Source organism: Falco naumanni, chromosome 14, assembly GCF_017639655.2.
Source record: "Falco naumanni isolate bFalNau1 chromosome 14, bFalNau1.pat, whole genome shotgun sequence".
In the NCBI taxonomy this organism is placed as follows: Eukaryota; Metazoa; Chordata; class Aves; order Falconiformes; family Falconidae; genus Falco; species Falco naumanni.
In genome coordinates, this window is record NC_054067.1 from 7,681,939 (window position 1) to 7,697,765 (window position 15,827).

General features: G+C 48.0%; 2 protein-coding genes across 2 annotated transcripts; one reads left to right on the forward strand and one right to left on the reverse strand.

Moving 5' to 3' along the window:
• Positions 1 to 103: 103 nt before the first annotated feature.
• Positions 104 to 9,283, reverse strand: UBE2A (ubiquitin conjugating enzyme E2 A). Its single transcript, XM_040613980.1, has 6 exons — positions 9,019 to 9,283; positions 8,648 to 8,728; positions 8,496 to 8,521; positions 3,105 to 3,194; positions 1,998 to 2,086; positions 104 to 1,561 (listed from the first exon to the last, which is right to left on the reverse strand). Exons 1-6 carry the CDS (start codon positions 9,060 to 9,062, stop codon positions 1,433 to 1,435), a joined length of 459 nt encoding a protein of 152 aa, XP_040469914.1. The 5' UTR covers positions 9,063 to 9,283; the 3' UTR covers positions 104 to 1,432.
• A 1,214-nt stretch (positions 9,284 to 10,497) lies between these two features.
• On the forward strand, positions 10,498 to 14,521 carry STEEP1 (STING1 ER exit protein 1). Its single transcript, XM_040613978.1, has 7 exons — positions 10,498 to 10,836; positions 11,264 to 11,381; positions 11,528 to 11,569; positions 11,676 to 11,814; positions 12,343 to 12,432; positions 12,559 to 12,651; positions 13,399 to 14,521. Exons 1-7 carry the CDS (start codon positions 10,713 to 10,715, stop codon positions 13,459 to 13,461), a joined length of 669 nt encoding a protein of 222 aa, XP_040469912.1. The 5' UTR covers positions 10,498 to 10,712; the 3' UTR covers positions 13,462 to 14,521.
• Positions 14,522 to 15,827: the final 1,306 nt, after the last annotated feature.

A 15,827-nucleotide genomic window follows, 5' to 3' on the forward strand; every position in this document is an offset into this window, starting at 1 on the left:
CTGGCACAGCTTTCGCCCGAGCACAGCAACTACAGGCCAGGATGCCACCATCCTGCCCTGATAGGATATTTTCCCAGAGAAAATAACCACAGGTATACACCTCTTGCCTATTTATACAATAAGCACTAAGGTTACACTTTATTTACAAGTTTTGAAAAATGTACAGTTTCTTACATGGGTTACTTGTGCAAAGTTATACTTCTCAACTAACAGACCAAATGTGCACACAAAAGACACTGGAACAGTGGACAACACAATTGTAGGTTTCATCCCACACTGCTGCTTTAAGGTACTGTATCCAAATGTACAAACTTAGCCTTACAAAAAAAGTGAGTCTGGACTTACAAATGTTTTGTTTGTTTTTTTTTCAGAGTTGAAAAAATACTTTCATAAAACTGAAGGGAAACTAACTCAAGCATGCAGCAGTAGCTCACACAAACCACACAGTAATCTACAGAGAGCAGAAACTGCAGAGACTCAAGTGCCTGCCCCATTCTTTATTCGAACTTTCCACAAGGCAAAGCTGGATCCCAAAGACCTTAGCTTTCTCAGCTAAAAGAGAAGGGGCAGGAGAAGGACACCAAAGGAGAGTAATTCCACCACTGGAACACTTCAGGTTTTACCTCTTCCTTAATGTGGAAGACCTTTCGCTCAAGAGTACACAGGTCTACCTGGTTTTGTCCAGTAATGCCTCAGTGACAGGACTATAGAAACATATTGAAGCAGTCTCTGTAGGCGTGTCCTTTAAAATAAAAAAAAATTGGGGGTTGTTTCTCACCCTAAGCAGAGATCAGAGTACCACAACCGTAGTGATTTATGTATATCTGTACATAAATCTTGCATGTGAAGTGCAGAAGTATCTAGCATTCCACAGTCTTAATAAGTATTTGAATTGGAATCAGTTTAAGAGTTGCATTTTTTCCCACAAGTAAGGAGTTGATAAACCAATACAAAAGGGAAATGAGATTATTTCTTCTCTCAATACTTACAAATGCAGTGGGGTCTAAACCAATAGTAGAGGTAAATGACCAGCCTGGACACATCAGCACTTTAGTTAATATCAGTTAAAAAATGTGTATGTATATAAACATCCCTTTTATCAAGCTACACATAAGCATCACTGTGTATAACACAATTACAATTAAAAGCTTAGTGTACACTACAGAAATGCACAATACTGCCCTAAGACTGGAGAGGGACCACAGAAAATGAATTCGGCATCAGTAACTCTTTTGCAAGTAACCCAAGTACAGAACATTGGACTTCAAAGTGGGTGCTTTCTGATGTCCAGGGAGAAGAAGCTTCAGCAAGGGAGGGTGGCAACAGCACAACAGCTATTCTGCTTTCAAAGTAAATGCTAGGAGGAAAAAGATGACTCAGACACTTTGTTTATTTTCCTCGTCAACAGAGTGTTCATTTGCATCATCCTGGGTCAACAGTCACGCCAGCTCTGTTCTACTATTGCAGAAACCCGTTTTTCATATTCCCGCTTATTCTCTTGGTATAGCTGAGCTGCCTGGCTGTTTGCTGGACTGTTAGGATTTGGCTCATCCAATAGAGACTGTGCAAAGAGAAAAAGATTCTTAGGCGCTTTACAGGATGCATAGTTTTCCAACATGCTCTGCAAACTATCGGTACTAATAAAGAGTGCAGAAGTTAAGCTAGATACAGGTAGAGTACGTTGCATTATTCCAGCTGTAAGTTACTGGAAGCTTTCACTATCGGTCTTACTGTTGGCAGTGCAAGTGACAGTTTCATTGACAGCCAAGCAGCAAGACCCATGCAGTGCAATCACTGGATGGGCTCCCTTAGTGACCACCTGCTGCCACTGTCTTGTCAATTTACATCTGGAAAGTATTCACACTTTAGCAAATATCAACAGAGCTGCTATCTATACTGGGTATCAGCAAGAAGGAAAAAAAAAAAAAAGTGTTTCCCAAGCTGTTTTTGTCAAAGCGGCCTAATTTCATTCTGTCTTTTCATGCAGTTCTTTTTACCTGTATGGATGTTAAGATGGAGGAGACATCGTAAGTCGGACTCCAACGATTCTGAAGAATATCCAGACATATACTACCATCTGCATAGACTAGAAAAGGTTCAAGAAGAATGGCTTAAAACAGAAGTTGTACAGCTACTCAGTTTTTTCCTAGTATTGCCCAATCCTGACAAACACTACAAAAGTCAACAGTGTCTGACAGCCTTAAATCCAGCAAACAAGCCTGTAGGTAGGAAGAGGTGAAGCCTGTCATGGGCAGCTGCCTGAGGTACTTAAACTTGACCCCTGCTTATTCTTCAACATTGAGCTTCTCTGTGACATTGCAACTACCACAAGGAAATCCAGTAACAAATTTTAGGGCAAAAACATTTAAGGTACCCAAATGAAGAACACAAGCAAAAAGCTCTTTACACATAAGGTTTCCCCAGAAAATACCTACAACATCAGTGTCTAGCCCCCTTTCTCACAGCAGCTTTAGCAGAACCCCCCTCAGTGCACTTTATCCACACATGCTTACTTGCTACCTGTGAAAATTTCCAGTATTTCTTCACAAAGTTAGTATTTGTTTGGATGCAAGGAATACATTGCCAACCGTTAATTAGTAAGGAAAGAGATTAATTAAACAATCTTACTATCACTGGCTATAGTTGGAAGCAAGCACTGCGTTTCAAGGTACGTCACTCTTACAGGCATTTTGGGAAAGTGATAAAAGACAGCTGCATTCAGCAGCATCATTACGCTAGGCAGGCAATCAGTACAGACAGGAGTCCAAGGCACTGCTATTTAAGAACAAAATATTCTTCTGTAAGGTTTAACAACAGGCAGTTGAGAGAGGAGAATGTCTCGCCATTTAGGCGTTACAGAACAGTATTGACAGGAGGCTCTTTTTATTGCCCCTTTCATTTCAAGCCTGAGCACCGCTCCCATACTCATCCTTACCAAAACTACACAGAACCACGCTGGAATTTTGCCACTTATTAGATAGTGGGAACTTTTAAAATAAATACATATTTTTCTACAGCGCTATAGCAAGCTGTAATTAAAAAAAAAAAACACACAAAAAAAACCCAAAAGAAAAGCAGCATTGTATAATTCCTTAATTACTTACCATTTGGATGAAACATTTTAGAGACAAATCTAACAGTAGGTGGCTTATTCGGATATTCTTCTGTGAATTCTATTGTAAGTTTGAAAGTTCCTGGAGTTGAAAGAGAGAGAAGGAACCTTTATTCAAAATGAATTTACACAAGGGATGAATAAAGAGCATCCCCTCCACAAGCACAACCCAATACTATTGTGCTCATGCACGCATGTTGGATATAGAATACAGATTGCTCAGTCCTACAACAATTCACCTGCTCCCTTCACAGTTAATGATTAACCCTGAAGTCCTAGACACCACTGATATAAGAGTATCTCCTGTGACTGACTTTTATTGCCAAAACCACCACCCCAGTCAAAAGGTTTGTGTAAAGAAATAGATCTGCCCTTGAGGTTTTCTTCCACAAAGCCTAATCCCAGTGTACTGTAAAAACACCACAAGTGGGTGTATAACCATCTGCGTAACAGGCCGTGATTTATTAAGTCCTAGAAATCGGAATATGCTATCCTGACAAGGGCCTTCTTACTTATTTCTTGGTTAAACTTCAAGAAAACACATTTTTTAATCAACAACTGTAAGGTAATCAGGTTGTATTGTAGGAAAGTAGTATCGAAAGCAGCAATCCAAAGCAAGACTCTTTAAAATAAAAATGAGATCATTCACTTCACCCTAACTAATCTTCCTTTGAGAAAGACTAATTGAGTGGAAACAATGTAGCTAAGTCCCAATCCAATCATTTTAACAGCCTGCACCAAGAGGAGTTATTTTAGCCCTTCTCCTCAGGCTATGACAATCTGAGAATAAGAAGTCTGTCAACTAAGCTGCATAAAAATGGGTCCAAGGGGCTAAGTACTGCTAGTGATTCAGATCAGTAACTAAGGAACTCTACGTACGCCACTTCAAAACATGCGTCTCTTTACCATGCTACCACCCCTAGACCAACCAACCCAAGAGGCACTTTATGTCCTGGGAATGCCCAGAGAGAAATAGCTGAAGCACCTTCATATAAATATATAGCTCTCCTGTAAAAGGAACGCACCTTACAGTAAGTAATAGCTGTAACAAGCTGCCAGGGCAGACATAGCACCTTTTTTTAAAAAGGCATTCTTACATATCAGTGACAGGGCTTTTCTCCCTGCCTAGCACTCGGTGCCCAAATTAAAACTCAGAGGCTCAGACATAAAGCTCAACCTTGCTTCTTAGTTAGGGAGTTTTCTAGCACCAATATAACAAATGTATTGCTTTGGCTGGCTGGCAAACATGTGCTGACAACTGGTAGCCAGAGAACAAATTTTAAAATGCCTCCCCCCCCCCAGATCAGCAAAGATCTGCAGTATTTCCCAGGGACTCCTTCCTTTATAAGGACATAAACTATAACATTGAGTTGCAAGAAATTAAGGTCATTGCTTTGACGTTCCGGTTTGCATATGAAGACAGTACGGATGCTCCAGAGTTTTCTGTACAGCAGTGGGAAGTCTCAACATCCTAAAAATAAATTTTTGCATGTTTGTTATGTTGTTAGGCTGCTAATAAAAAAATAACACGAGAGCCAACAGCATGCTATTTTACTGTACAATAAAAGGAACCACAGTAGTATAGTTAAGATTGTTCAAATTAGCGGAAGTCTGCAGTGGGGCTTTCAAGCCCTACTCCAGCTAATAAAAGAGAGGCACAGAGCCAGATCTGAGATCAGTTAGAAAGCTGGCACTGGGAAGTTAGCAACAACTTCTAGCAGCTGTGAACATCAGCTCAGAACTACCTGTCCTTCCCTACAGTGACAGTCCCAAGCAACACTGGGCCTTTAGAATTGAATGCTTTGGAGATTTCATTTTAAATTTTTAGAGATTCCCAGCTCTCCCTGCCCTAGTTCTGTTTCTCAGTAGCCTCCTTATGAGGTAGGAAAGCAAGCGCTTTCTTCTGTGGAAGAGTGACTAAGCAAAGAGTAGGCTGAAAACTGAGCACAAACCATCAGATTGTACAGTTCAACAAGCATACTTGAGAAAATGAATGCTATTCCAGAACGCTGAAGTGGGAGCAGAGGGGACAGATAAGATGGCCAAAAAGCAGTAACAAGAGGCGGTTTGGTCTTAGAATCCATTTAAAGCTACTGCAGGAAAGGGAAGCTGTCTGTCCCACCAGGGGCAGGGCAGCATTACTTTTAACACAGATCTGAGTGAGCGGTCAAACAGCTGCCAGCTGGAGTATCTATTGACTCAGGTTTCCAAGTCAAAAAAGACCCAGAGTGGCAATGGCTCTTGAAAGTGCTCCACAGTACTCAACACCTTGTTGTTGAGCTTTATTAAAGGACAAATCCAGGAATCTGATGAACCAAAGTCCAAAGGTCACTTACACTGGAAGCCCACACAAGCAAAACAGGTATCACAACACACACTGCTGGGTACGAGGCCTTCAGTATCCAGGCTGTTCTGTCACTAATTTTAAAGCTTTCAACTGGTATTCCTTGCCACTTACCCTAGACAGCCAATTTTAAAACATCAATTTATCAATAATGACAGTGAATATGATATTCGGATCATCACTGATCTTAGGAGAACATTCTCTTCTCTTCTGTATTTACCTTGTTGATCTGTTCCTCCTGTCTCCGGAGGTGAGACTCACAAGGCTAAGAGTGAGGTTTCTGCATGACCTGTATGCTGTCCCGAGTAACCCCTGCCCGACCAGCACCCACATTGCTGCCAGACCCTTCCTGCTGCAAGGAACAAGAGCAGCCCCCGCTATTCACTCCACCATCCATAAAGCAGGGGCAATCTCTTCCCCTCCTGCATGAGGATACAGAATCCATATTCCATACGCAAGGAACAAACCACAAAGGCGGCAAGTGCCTTGTTTTCTCTGTTCAAGCCTCCCGCATAGCTGTGCTACTTAACTCTCTCCAAGCCAGGAATCCTGCGCTAACCACACTATCATCATCCAGTTTCAAAGAAACAGGTCTGAAGGACCGGGAGAGCCTGGGCTTCCATCACTGTGACAGCACTACCACTTTAGATACCCCACACATATAGATTCTCAGAAATACGAAGGGCAGGATAAATATCCCCAGGGTCCTACTGCAGACACCTGCAATCGAATCCTCTTAAACGAGAAGATGGAAGTTATGCTGGTGATCTAAATTAGTAGCTGCTCCTAGGCCAAGTCAGCCTGTGCACCGAGTTGTGAAAACACCCTCTGAAGTCTGGGGGCGGAGGGGAAGGAGGGTTGTTAGCTGCATTATGCTGCACAGCAAGTAAACATGCCTGAACTTAAGTTTTTTCAGTTCGGACAAAGATAAGAAGCCTCAGAAGCTGAGACTGGAGAAGGGCCTTACTAGAATGAGGATAAAGAACAGTAATTCTCATGATGTTGAGACTATTACACCTCTAGTTCAACAACAACAAAAAATAATCACAGGCTACTCTCACAATAACTAAGGTATCTAAAGTCTTACAGTATCACCAAAAAGTGACAAGAGCCTAAAAATGAAAATACAAAGTAACTTCTGAGAAACACTGCCCTGCAGAGGCTTCACCAGGATTACAGAACTCCAGCATACCTTTGACTCAGAAGTCTGCACAGTTACAAAACAAACCCAAACTAGCAGCTCAATACAGTTAAATACGAATTCCCTTTATTTTACCTACATTAAGCTAAACTGCATCTGAACTGTGCTACTCTACTCACTTAATGGAAGAGCACAGCTGAGGCACCAATACATCCCTATCTCTAGGCACCACTTAGTATTTTGTTATCTAGCACAATGTAAGATATGTCCCAGAGAAAAGGAGATAAGCATATCCTGCAACAAAAGACATATCTGTTTTCCTGAGCGCATACTGTGAAAATACACACTTTGCTATGAAAAGAGCAATCCATCACACACCAAGATTGTATTAGATCAACCAAAGCAGTAGGACAGCAGTAGCAGACTGAAGCATGTGTTTAGACTTCAAACTGCTGTGAATGCAACATGTCCTAAGTGTTTGAGATAAAGACTTAATGCTGCCACAGTGGAAAGCACAGAGGAAATCATTATGTCAGGGCTCTCAAAAGTAGTCTCCAGCCTTCTGCAACTAAATCGAAATATATGGAAAAAAGCCCTTATAGCATCTGTTAACTCCACACTGAGCTGGAAGAGCCTGAACATGGAAACAACCTGTATTTTAGCACAGTGCACCAAGAACCTAAGCAGCTCTAGCAACCCTCGCAGAAGTTTAAGGAAGCCCTTCTTTAAGGTTTACAAGATGAAATAACAGAATGTATTAGTCTATCTGCCCTATTACGTGACATCAAGGAATACTGAAGTTCTGAACATTAAAACTTCTGAAGCAGCTACCACAGCAGGTTTCTTAACTAATGAAATACTTTTTAAAAAATAACTGGAGTCTTTGGGGTTTTCTTAGGCCTGAAATATTTAAAATCTTCAAGATCTTCACAGGAAAAAAAAAAAGAAAGAAATCTGCCATTTACAGGCATGCCCACAGGTACTACCTCCGAGGATAAACAGAGACAAAGGAGTTGGCCAAGAACAACATAAGAGTTAAGCACAAATTTTTTATATGCTTTTGTCATGAGTCATTGAGATCTAGGATTAATTACAGCCTGCACCGAAAGTATCTTGAAAAAACACATCACCGATTTCAGTTAGACAGCATTTCGTGTCTAACAAGTTTTCACAAAAGATGATGAAGTATTCATACAGCATCAGTAAAGCTATAAAACACATTAAGGCCAGATGGAAACTACGAAGAGACAGGTATGTCACAAGGACCCATTTAGTCAGCTTCTAAAGTTAGAAAGTCTTTTCAATCTTTAACCCTGAACGATACCAATTAAAGCAGAATGAAGTATATGCCAAAAATTTTTTTTTCTAAAAATCCATTTTGAACTTCCTCAAACATTTAGCCCATTTCCTACTTCAGCTGACTCACATTGGGACTTACTTGCAAAACACTTCCAGCATAAGAAAAAACAATTCAGAACAAGTGACAGTGGTTCTGTACCAGGTTTTTGACGGTTCTGCCAATGTGAGTGTCCCTAAATACACGATCCAGGGCTCAACAGGAAAACTTGGAAATCCTTAAAATAGTATGTTAAATTAAGACTTGGGGTAGTCAGAATTAGCGATTACAAGCAAGCCCCTACAAGGCGATTCGTATGTTTCTGTAAATCAACATAGCAATCTAGGTCTACACCACGTTCTTGGAGTGGGATAAATAAAAATAAGGGAGATTCACCCAAGTCCAGCACACAGACATGCGGTGAGGTGCACAGGCACCCCCGCCCCTTCCCCCCCCCAGGCCCACACCTGTTGCGAGCCCCCGGCCGCGGCACCCCACAGCCCTGATAGATCACAGCAGGGCCCCCCGCCACAGCCCACCCGCGGGCCCACGTCGCACTTACCGTCCTCGAACGGAGTCCCCTCGGGCCTGGAGGAAGGAAGAAGCAGAGCACAGCGTTACCCCGCGGGCAGCCCAGCCCCCACCACCCTGAGGCAGCGCGGCGGCGGCCCCCGCGGCCTGCCGCCCCCAGCCCCCCGCCGCCGCCCGACTCACCCGAAGATGACGGCGTTCCACACCATGATATTGTTCTCGGAGGGAGCCCCGCTCACCCCGGCCGGGGGATCCTCCTGCAGCCTGCGGGACACGGGGAAGGCTGAGGCGCCGGCCCCGCCGCCCCTCCGGCGCCCCCCCGCGCCGCCAGGGCCGCCCCTGCGCACTTCGCGTAACCCAGGCAGGTAGCTACACGCCCCTGCGCAAACGGCGTAACCCGCGGGCGGGCAGCGTCGGCCGGCGCTACGCAATCGGCGGAGCGCGCCCTACCCCGCCGCCATGTTGTGCTGCCCCCCTCCTCCCCCGGCAGAGCCGGGCCCTTCGTCCTCCTCCCGCCCGCCCTCCCCGTTCCCCTCAGCCGGCGGCCTCGGTACCTCTTGAAGTCCCGCATGAGGCGCCTACGGGCCGGAGTGGACATGGCGGGCTCGGGGTTATAGATCACTCATACACCGTCAGCGGGAGCACGGAGCGCCCAGGGACGGCGGCGGCTGCGAGCTCCGGCTGAGGCGGCGGCAGCGCCGACGGACAGGAGCGATCGCGGCCCCTACCACTGAGGCGAGCGCGGGGGGACCCTGGGCTGCACCGACTCCTGCGCCGGCTGCCGGGCGATCCTGGGACGTACCAACGGCGCGGGGAGAGGGGGCGGAGCCGGATGTCGCTGAGTCCCCGTCCCAGCCTCTACCACCGCGGCGCGGGGGCGAGGGGCGGCGCCTCAGGCAGGGGCTGTACCAAGGGCTGCGGCGGCGGGGGTGGGACGTGGCCTGTGACGTCCCGGGGAGGGTGGCGGCGGCGCGGAAATGGTGGCGGCTGGTCGGGCGAGCTGCGCGGCGTTCGGTACCGGCAGGGCTCTTCCTGCCCCTTGGCCGGCGCCGTGGCTGAACCCGGCCGGCAGTTGGGCCCCGCGCAGCCGCCCGCTGCCTCCCCGCGTCGGGGCCGGGAAGTGAGAAATCCCGTGGGTTGAGATAAAGAGGGTTTAACAGGTAAAGCCAGAGCCGCAGGCAGGCAGAGCAGCCCAAGGCGTTCATCCAGCACCTGCCATGGGCAGGCGGTGCTCAGCCATCCCCAGGACAGCCGGGCTCCAGCACGCGTGACGGTGCCTGGGGAAGGCAAACGCCATCGCTGCAAACGTCCCCACATTCCTCCTCCTCCCCCAGCTTTATACGCTGAGCGTGACGCCATACGGTGTGGGACATCTCCTGGGTCAGCTGGGGTCACCTGCCCCGGCTGTGCCCCCTCCCAGCTCCTTGTGCCCCCCAGCCCACTGGCTGGCTCTGTGCCAGCCCTGCTCAGCAATAGGGAAGACCCCCCTGTGTCAGCAGCGCTGCTCCAGCAGGATCCAACCACAGCCCAGTACCAGCCACGGTGAAGGGAATTAACTCTGTCCCAGCCAAAACCAGCACAAACTGTTATGTTGCACTTTCTGCTTCCACAGAGAGCTTTTTCCAAGGGAAAATAATCTCTACCTTTTTTTAATAGCCTTTGGGAGTAAGGAATTTCTCCCTGCTGTTGACTAGAACAGACTGGATAGGCCCTGTTTTTCTAGTTTATCCTCACGTGTAACTTCATGTAACACAGCCCCACGGGGGGGCGGCCTCAGAAAAAGCCACGGCAGGAAGGCCCACCGCCTTGCACAAGAAGCTGAAAGAAAATAATAAAAATATTGCTTTCACGGCTGCACTGAAAGTCTCCTGTTCTTGACCCTTCCTGCTCTCACCCAGCCCCCGCAGCAGGATCTGGACGAGCTCCGGGTGCCTGCTAGGGAGAGACCCCGCTCGGTGCCCACCCCGGGGGGGCGGGGCTGCCTCCCGTCCCCCGCGGCCTCCAGGCCGGCTTCAGCCGCCCGTTTGTTGTAAGAAATGACGTCACGCCGCCATTGCGCCATTGTCATTTGCATTTAACACGCCATCATGCTGCGCTAGCCCGGGCTCGGAAGCGGGGCGCCTTCAGCCCTGCGGCACACACCGGGCCCCAAAGCTCTTCCCAGGGCACCCAGCCGGAGCGGGGCCGCGGGGCCGGGCTAGCGGGGGGGAGGCCGGGCCTACCGGGGGGGGCGGGTGTCGGCGCCGCCATGCCGAAGGTTGTGTCCCGCTCCGTCGTCTGTTCCGACACCCGTGACCGCGAGGAGTACGATGATGGGGAGAAGCCGCTTCACGTCTACTACTGCCTGTGCGGGCAGATGGTGCTGGTCCTGGGTGAGCCGGGGGACACAGGCCGGGGCTGCCGGGGGGGGACGACAGGCCGCGGGGCCCGAGGAGGTGGGGAGACAGGCCGCGGGGCCCGAGGGCCCGGGCCGGGGGGGGCTACAGGCCGCGGGCTCTGGGAGGGGAGGGCTGCGGGCCCGGGCCGGGGGGGGGCTACAGGCCGCGGGCCCGGGCCGGGGGGGTGCTACAGGCCGCGGGCTCTGGGAGGGGAGGGCTACAGGCCGCGGGCCCGGGCCGGGGGGGCTACAGCCCGCGGGCTCTGGGAGTGGGGGCTACAGCCCGCGGGCCCGGGCCGGGGGGGGCTACAGGCCGCAGGCCCGGGGGATACGGGCCGCGGGGCCCGGGGAAGGGTCAGGCCGGGGGGCCGCGGTGCCGGTGTGGTCCCCGCCGCCAGCCCGGCCCTGCTGCCGCCCCGCAGACTGCCAGCTGGAGAAGCTGCCGATGCGGCCACGGGACCGCGCCCGGGTGATGGACGCCGCCAAGCATGCCCACAAGTTCTGCAACGCCGAGGAGGAGGAGAGCGTCTTCCTGCGCAGGTGGGAGCCGACCTCTGCCCGGCCCTGAGAGCGTGGAGGGGGCTGCCCTGCTCGGGCCTTGCCCCCACACCAGGCTGGGGTCTGTCAGCCAGCCACCAGTGCCCGCTGCTTGTGCACTCCTCTCAGACTCTTCCTCTTTCCCCCAGACCAGAAGGCATAGAGCGGCAGTTCAGGAAGAAGTGTGGCAAGTGAGTGACCCCAGCAGCTCTTTACTGATTTTTAGAACGTTTGTGAGGCAACCGTAGGAATGCAGAATCAGGGTTTTCTTACAGCTACGTGTGTTTCTGTTTCCAGGTGTGGACTGCTGCTCTTTTATCAACACCAACAGAAAAACGCGCCCGTGACATTCATTGTTGATGGTGCTGTGGTCAAATTTGGCCAGGGCTTTGGGAAAACAAACATATACACTCAGAAACAAGAACCTCCCAAAAAGGTAATTGTCTTTAGAGAAGTGAAAAGGCTACCTCTGCTTTTCAGAAAGGTGTGGGGAGTAAAATCACTTAGTGTAGGGGGCAAAGAAGAGAAAAAAGAAAGGAAAGGGCCTCTAAACAATAACTCATTTTGGTGTCTTCTCACTGTCTGCCTTAAGTTTTCCTTTACAGAGGTCACTGCACCTTGAAGTTCTAGCACTAAAGGAAAGCAAAATAAACTTGGAAATCTAGACTGTGCCTGATAGTTAGGCTCGGTTACCAGAATGTTTCTGCTTGTAAGTAGGTCAGATTGGCAGTCTGCACAGTGATTCACAAAATCTGTCTCACCTGTTAAAAGTCACTGAGTTTGCTTCTGCTAATGACAACTCCTAAGCCTAGAAATCACTGGGGATAGTTCTTCTTTGCAAGCCATGGAGTTCAGGTAATCTCAATGGCTTGCATGAGAAGCCTTAAAAGCTCTGGAGGGGGAAGTGATCCCTAGTGGCACAACTGTTGCCAAGGTTTGACAAAATACTCTGTTCCTCACCCAGGTGATGATGACCAAACGGACCAAAGACATGGGCAAGTTCAGTTCTGTCACAGTCTCCACAATTGATGAAGAGGAGGAGGAGATTGAAGCGGTGAGTTTTGTCTGCCCTTAGGGGCAGTGACATCCAAACTGGGCGGCTGTCTCAGACACTGCTCAGAGCCAGTGATGGTGTTACTTTGGGGTTTGCTGTTGCAAAGTGACATTGTATGTATTTCAGAGGGAGATTGCAGACTCTTATGCACAGAACGCAAAAGTGATTGAGAAACAGTTGGAGCGCAAAGGCATGAGCAAAAGAAGGCTGCAGGAGTTGGTGAGTGTCTTCAGTGTTGAACACGAATCCCTGAGATCTGTTGGCTTCATACACAAAAGCTATATGGCATATTGGACTACAAGTATAGAGAGATCCTGGTACAGTGATAGGTAACTTGTAGCTTTGTGAGGATGAATTTTCCTTTACAGGTTTTATAGAGGTGTTCTTTTAGTCCTCCTGAACTTAAAATCATATGCAATTACCTGTAGGGCTAACTGAAGAGCAGCCAGCAGGGCTTTTGTGGGGAGGCTTTCCATGACCAACACGACAAGGAACAAGGGAAGGGGGAATCAGGCTGTAGCTTTGCCAACCAGAACACCCCCGTAATGCTTTGCTCTCATGCCAGCTTGGCAGCGTTGGGGCAAGCTAAGGTCCTTGTGGAGGACCTGAAGCTCAGCTGCTACTTAAAGGGTCACTTGGAAGAATTAATGGCAAGAACACACAGCTGATCTTACCTGCTGCAACAGGAGAGCAGGAGATGAACACAGGGGGTAATGTGCAGCTTCCACTTGAGGACAGAACATATGAAATTGTCTCCTGTGCAGTTAGTCTTGGGCTTTTTATGATTTTAAAGGTGGTTCTCGCTTTTTATGTCAGCGGAGGAGGGAGTCAGCAAAGGACTTGAGCTGCTTTTGCTCCTGGTGTGAAAAGCTTGCAGTGGTCAGACAAGAAGACCAGACCTCACTGGAGCACTGAAGGGAAATATATCCAGACATTATTTCATTCTGTCTTAATTTTCTTAATCAGGCTGAATTGGAAGCTAAGAAAGCCAAGATGAAAGGAACCCTGATTGATAACCAGTTCAAATGAAACACTGCACATCTGCTGGGTGTTCGGAGACAGGAGAAAGCTACCAGGAGCTATTGCTTATCTGTCAACAAAGCAGAAGTAACAGACAACATTCAAGGGCAACGTGCTGCAACTAGCTTGGAGGATGAGTACCTCTCTGTCATCAGTGGTACTCTGGTACCAATTCTAACTCCAGTGGCACTGGAGATTTTGCTGAAACTGCAGTTCTCTGCAGACCCAGTGTTAGGAGCAAGCTGTTCAGCAAGAATATTTACTTTTGGGAAAGCCTTTGCTGGGTGCCTTCCTGAGTTCAGTACACCTTTAGATACCTGTCTTTTTTATTTTGGTAGTTTTCAAACGTTTAAGATTTCCATAAATGTATTCGAGCAGTAGGTAAACTGCACAGCAAAGAAGTCATGAAAAAAGTAAGCTTTGTACCTGTTGCTCATTTTATTATTTTAAAAGTGTCCAAAATGTGCAGCAGCCTGAGAGAGATGCCATTCCAACACAGGCTGGAACAACTGAGATGCAAGGCTTGGGGACCATGCTGCTGCTCACCCTGGCCAGCAGACAGGCTGTCAGAGGTAGCCAGCACAGGCTTGGCTGCAGCTCTAAGAGCTCCTGTTGAACATTGGAAAGCTGCAGTTGGACAGAATTACATTGTCCCAGCTGATACTGCCTGATACAAGAACACGAAACCCAACTCTGGAAACTACTGAAAACAAAAACTGTCTGCACGTTATACCGCTGATGAGTACAAATATGTAGTTGGAAGCTGCTGCTATGATTGGTGATCATTTGAAGTAGAATACAACTGCATGTCTGAACTAACCTGTTCTGCAAAACGGTGTCAGTATTTGGAGTGGTTAAATGTGAAGGAGAAGGGAAGATTTTTTTGAATGCACTGGCCACCGAGGACTTGGATGAAGACAACATTAAGGATGGGTGTGTAAAGTACCTTGTTTGGGCAATAATATTTTGTTTCTTACATGTTGTAATAGCGCTCTATAGCCTGTGTCTTTGTTGCTCTATTTGGGATTAAGTACCGGGCTACAGATTTGCGTTAAAATAATTTTCCTAAGGTGTTCTTACTATACTAAGTATCATAAAATAATACAAGCGATGAATGAGATGCTTTATCTCCCAGAAGACTACCTAATACGGAAGACTACCTATAATCAATAAAGATTTTCCATCTGGCTTTATAACCCTGACTGGGAAACCTCAGGTCTGCTTAGCCTAAGGATGTGTCCTTCCTTTCTTTAGAAAAGTAAGGCGTAAGGAAGAGGGTGAACTCTACCCCAGAGCTGGCAAGCTGGGGTGCATCTGTCAGTGTGACAATTTAATGCCAGGCTGGGTGAGCGTGTGTTCGGGTTAACTCAAGCAGCGCTGATCTTGGACACTGCTGATCATCTGCTAATCTGAAGCCTATTTCCAGAAGCCCGTGTCCAGAGGCTCTTCAGTTAAGCAGTTCTGAGGTGGTGTGTAATACTCGGTAAGGGCAGGAGGCATGAGTGGGTACAACTCGGTTACGCAAAGCCCTTTTCCAAGTGTGGTAGCACAGCCCGGCCAGGCGAGGGCCTCGGGGTTCCTCTGGGAGCATCCCAAGCCGGGAAGGTTGGTCTCCATAAAAATTAGGAGTTGTTTTTTTTTTTCCAAGCGGGAGTCAAAGACTTTAAAATCTGAAAATAGGTTTAGAGCCGTGTGAGGCCTGCTGGGATGCAAACTTCTTAGTCTCCAGGTGCCATAAAGGACAAGGGATGGTCCTGCTTCAAGGGACACCCAGAACAGAAGCTGACTCGGGGATAGTGTGTTTTATGGTTAGGGTTACGGTTGGGAGTGACAAAACGCAGGGCTTCAGCTGATGTAGGGCTGCCAGGTGGTGCTAGGACCATCTTTGTGGTTTGGTGAGGCACAAAGAAAATTTGGTTGAGCGCACAAGTTGTCCAAAGTAGCAGTTATCGACTGACATCAACTAACTTCCCCAGCAGTGCTTACGGCACAAGACAGGTCCTCTTTTCTGGCTTTTAGAAAACCAGCCCATGTTCAGTCAGTGGTTTTCATTCTTGTCATTAAAGATCTGCCTAGTTCGGCTCAGGACTTGCTTACAGACCCAGTCAGAAGGGACCATGTAGTCTGTCACGCTGGCAGTCCCCTAGATCCTTTTCATACGCCCTAGTTACACAGTCAATGGCTGAAACAACTTCAACAGAGATAATCTGATCCAATACGTTACTAAGTATGTACTTCTTAGCCCAACTACATCAAGTTCACAACGATTTGAATCAAGTTGGTTTTTCATTTCTAGCTCCAAATGAATTAAAAGATACTAGCTGACTGTAGCAACAGGGAGGGGCACCTAGTTCAAATGCTTGGTCATATGTCCA

What these genes read in the sequence shown, in the direction of transcription:
- UBE2A (XM_040613980.1), bottom strand. Translation starts at nt 9,062, where the DNA reads ATGTCCACTCCGGCCCGTAGGCGCCTCATGCGGGACTTCAAGAG. An exon ending in TGGAACGCCGTCATCTTCGG is followed by an intron (nt 8,522 to 8,647) that starts GTGAGTCGGGCG and finishes TCCTTCCTCCAG; the next exon opens with GCCCGAGGGGACTCCGTTCG. An exon ending in GGGGACTCCGTTCGAGGACG is followed by an intron (nt 3,195 to 8,495) that starts GTAAGTGCGACG and finishes TTTCAACTCCAG; the next exon opens with GAACTTTCAAACTTACAATA.
- STEEP1 (XM_040613978.1), top strand. Translation starts at nt 10,713, where the DNA reads ATGCCGAAGGTTGTGTCCCGCTCCGTCGTCTGTTCCGACACCCGTGAC. An exon ending in TTCAGGAAGAAGTGTGGCAA is followed by an intron (nt 11,570 to 11,675) that starts GTGAGTGACCCC and finishes TTCTGTTTCCAG; the next exon opens with GTGTGGACTGCTGCTCTTTT. An exon ending in AAAGAAGGCTGCAGGAGTTG is followed by an intron (nt 12,652 to 13,398) that starts GTGAGTGTCTTC and finishes TTTCTTAATCAG; the next exon opens with GCTGAATTGGAAGCTAAGAA.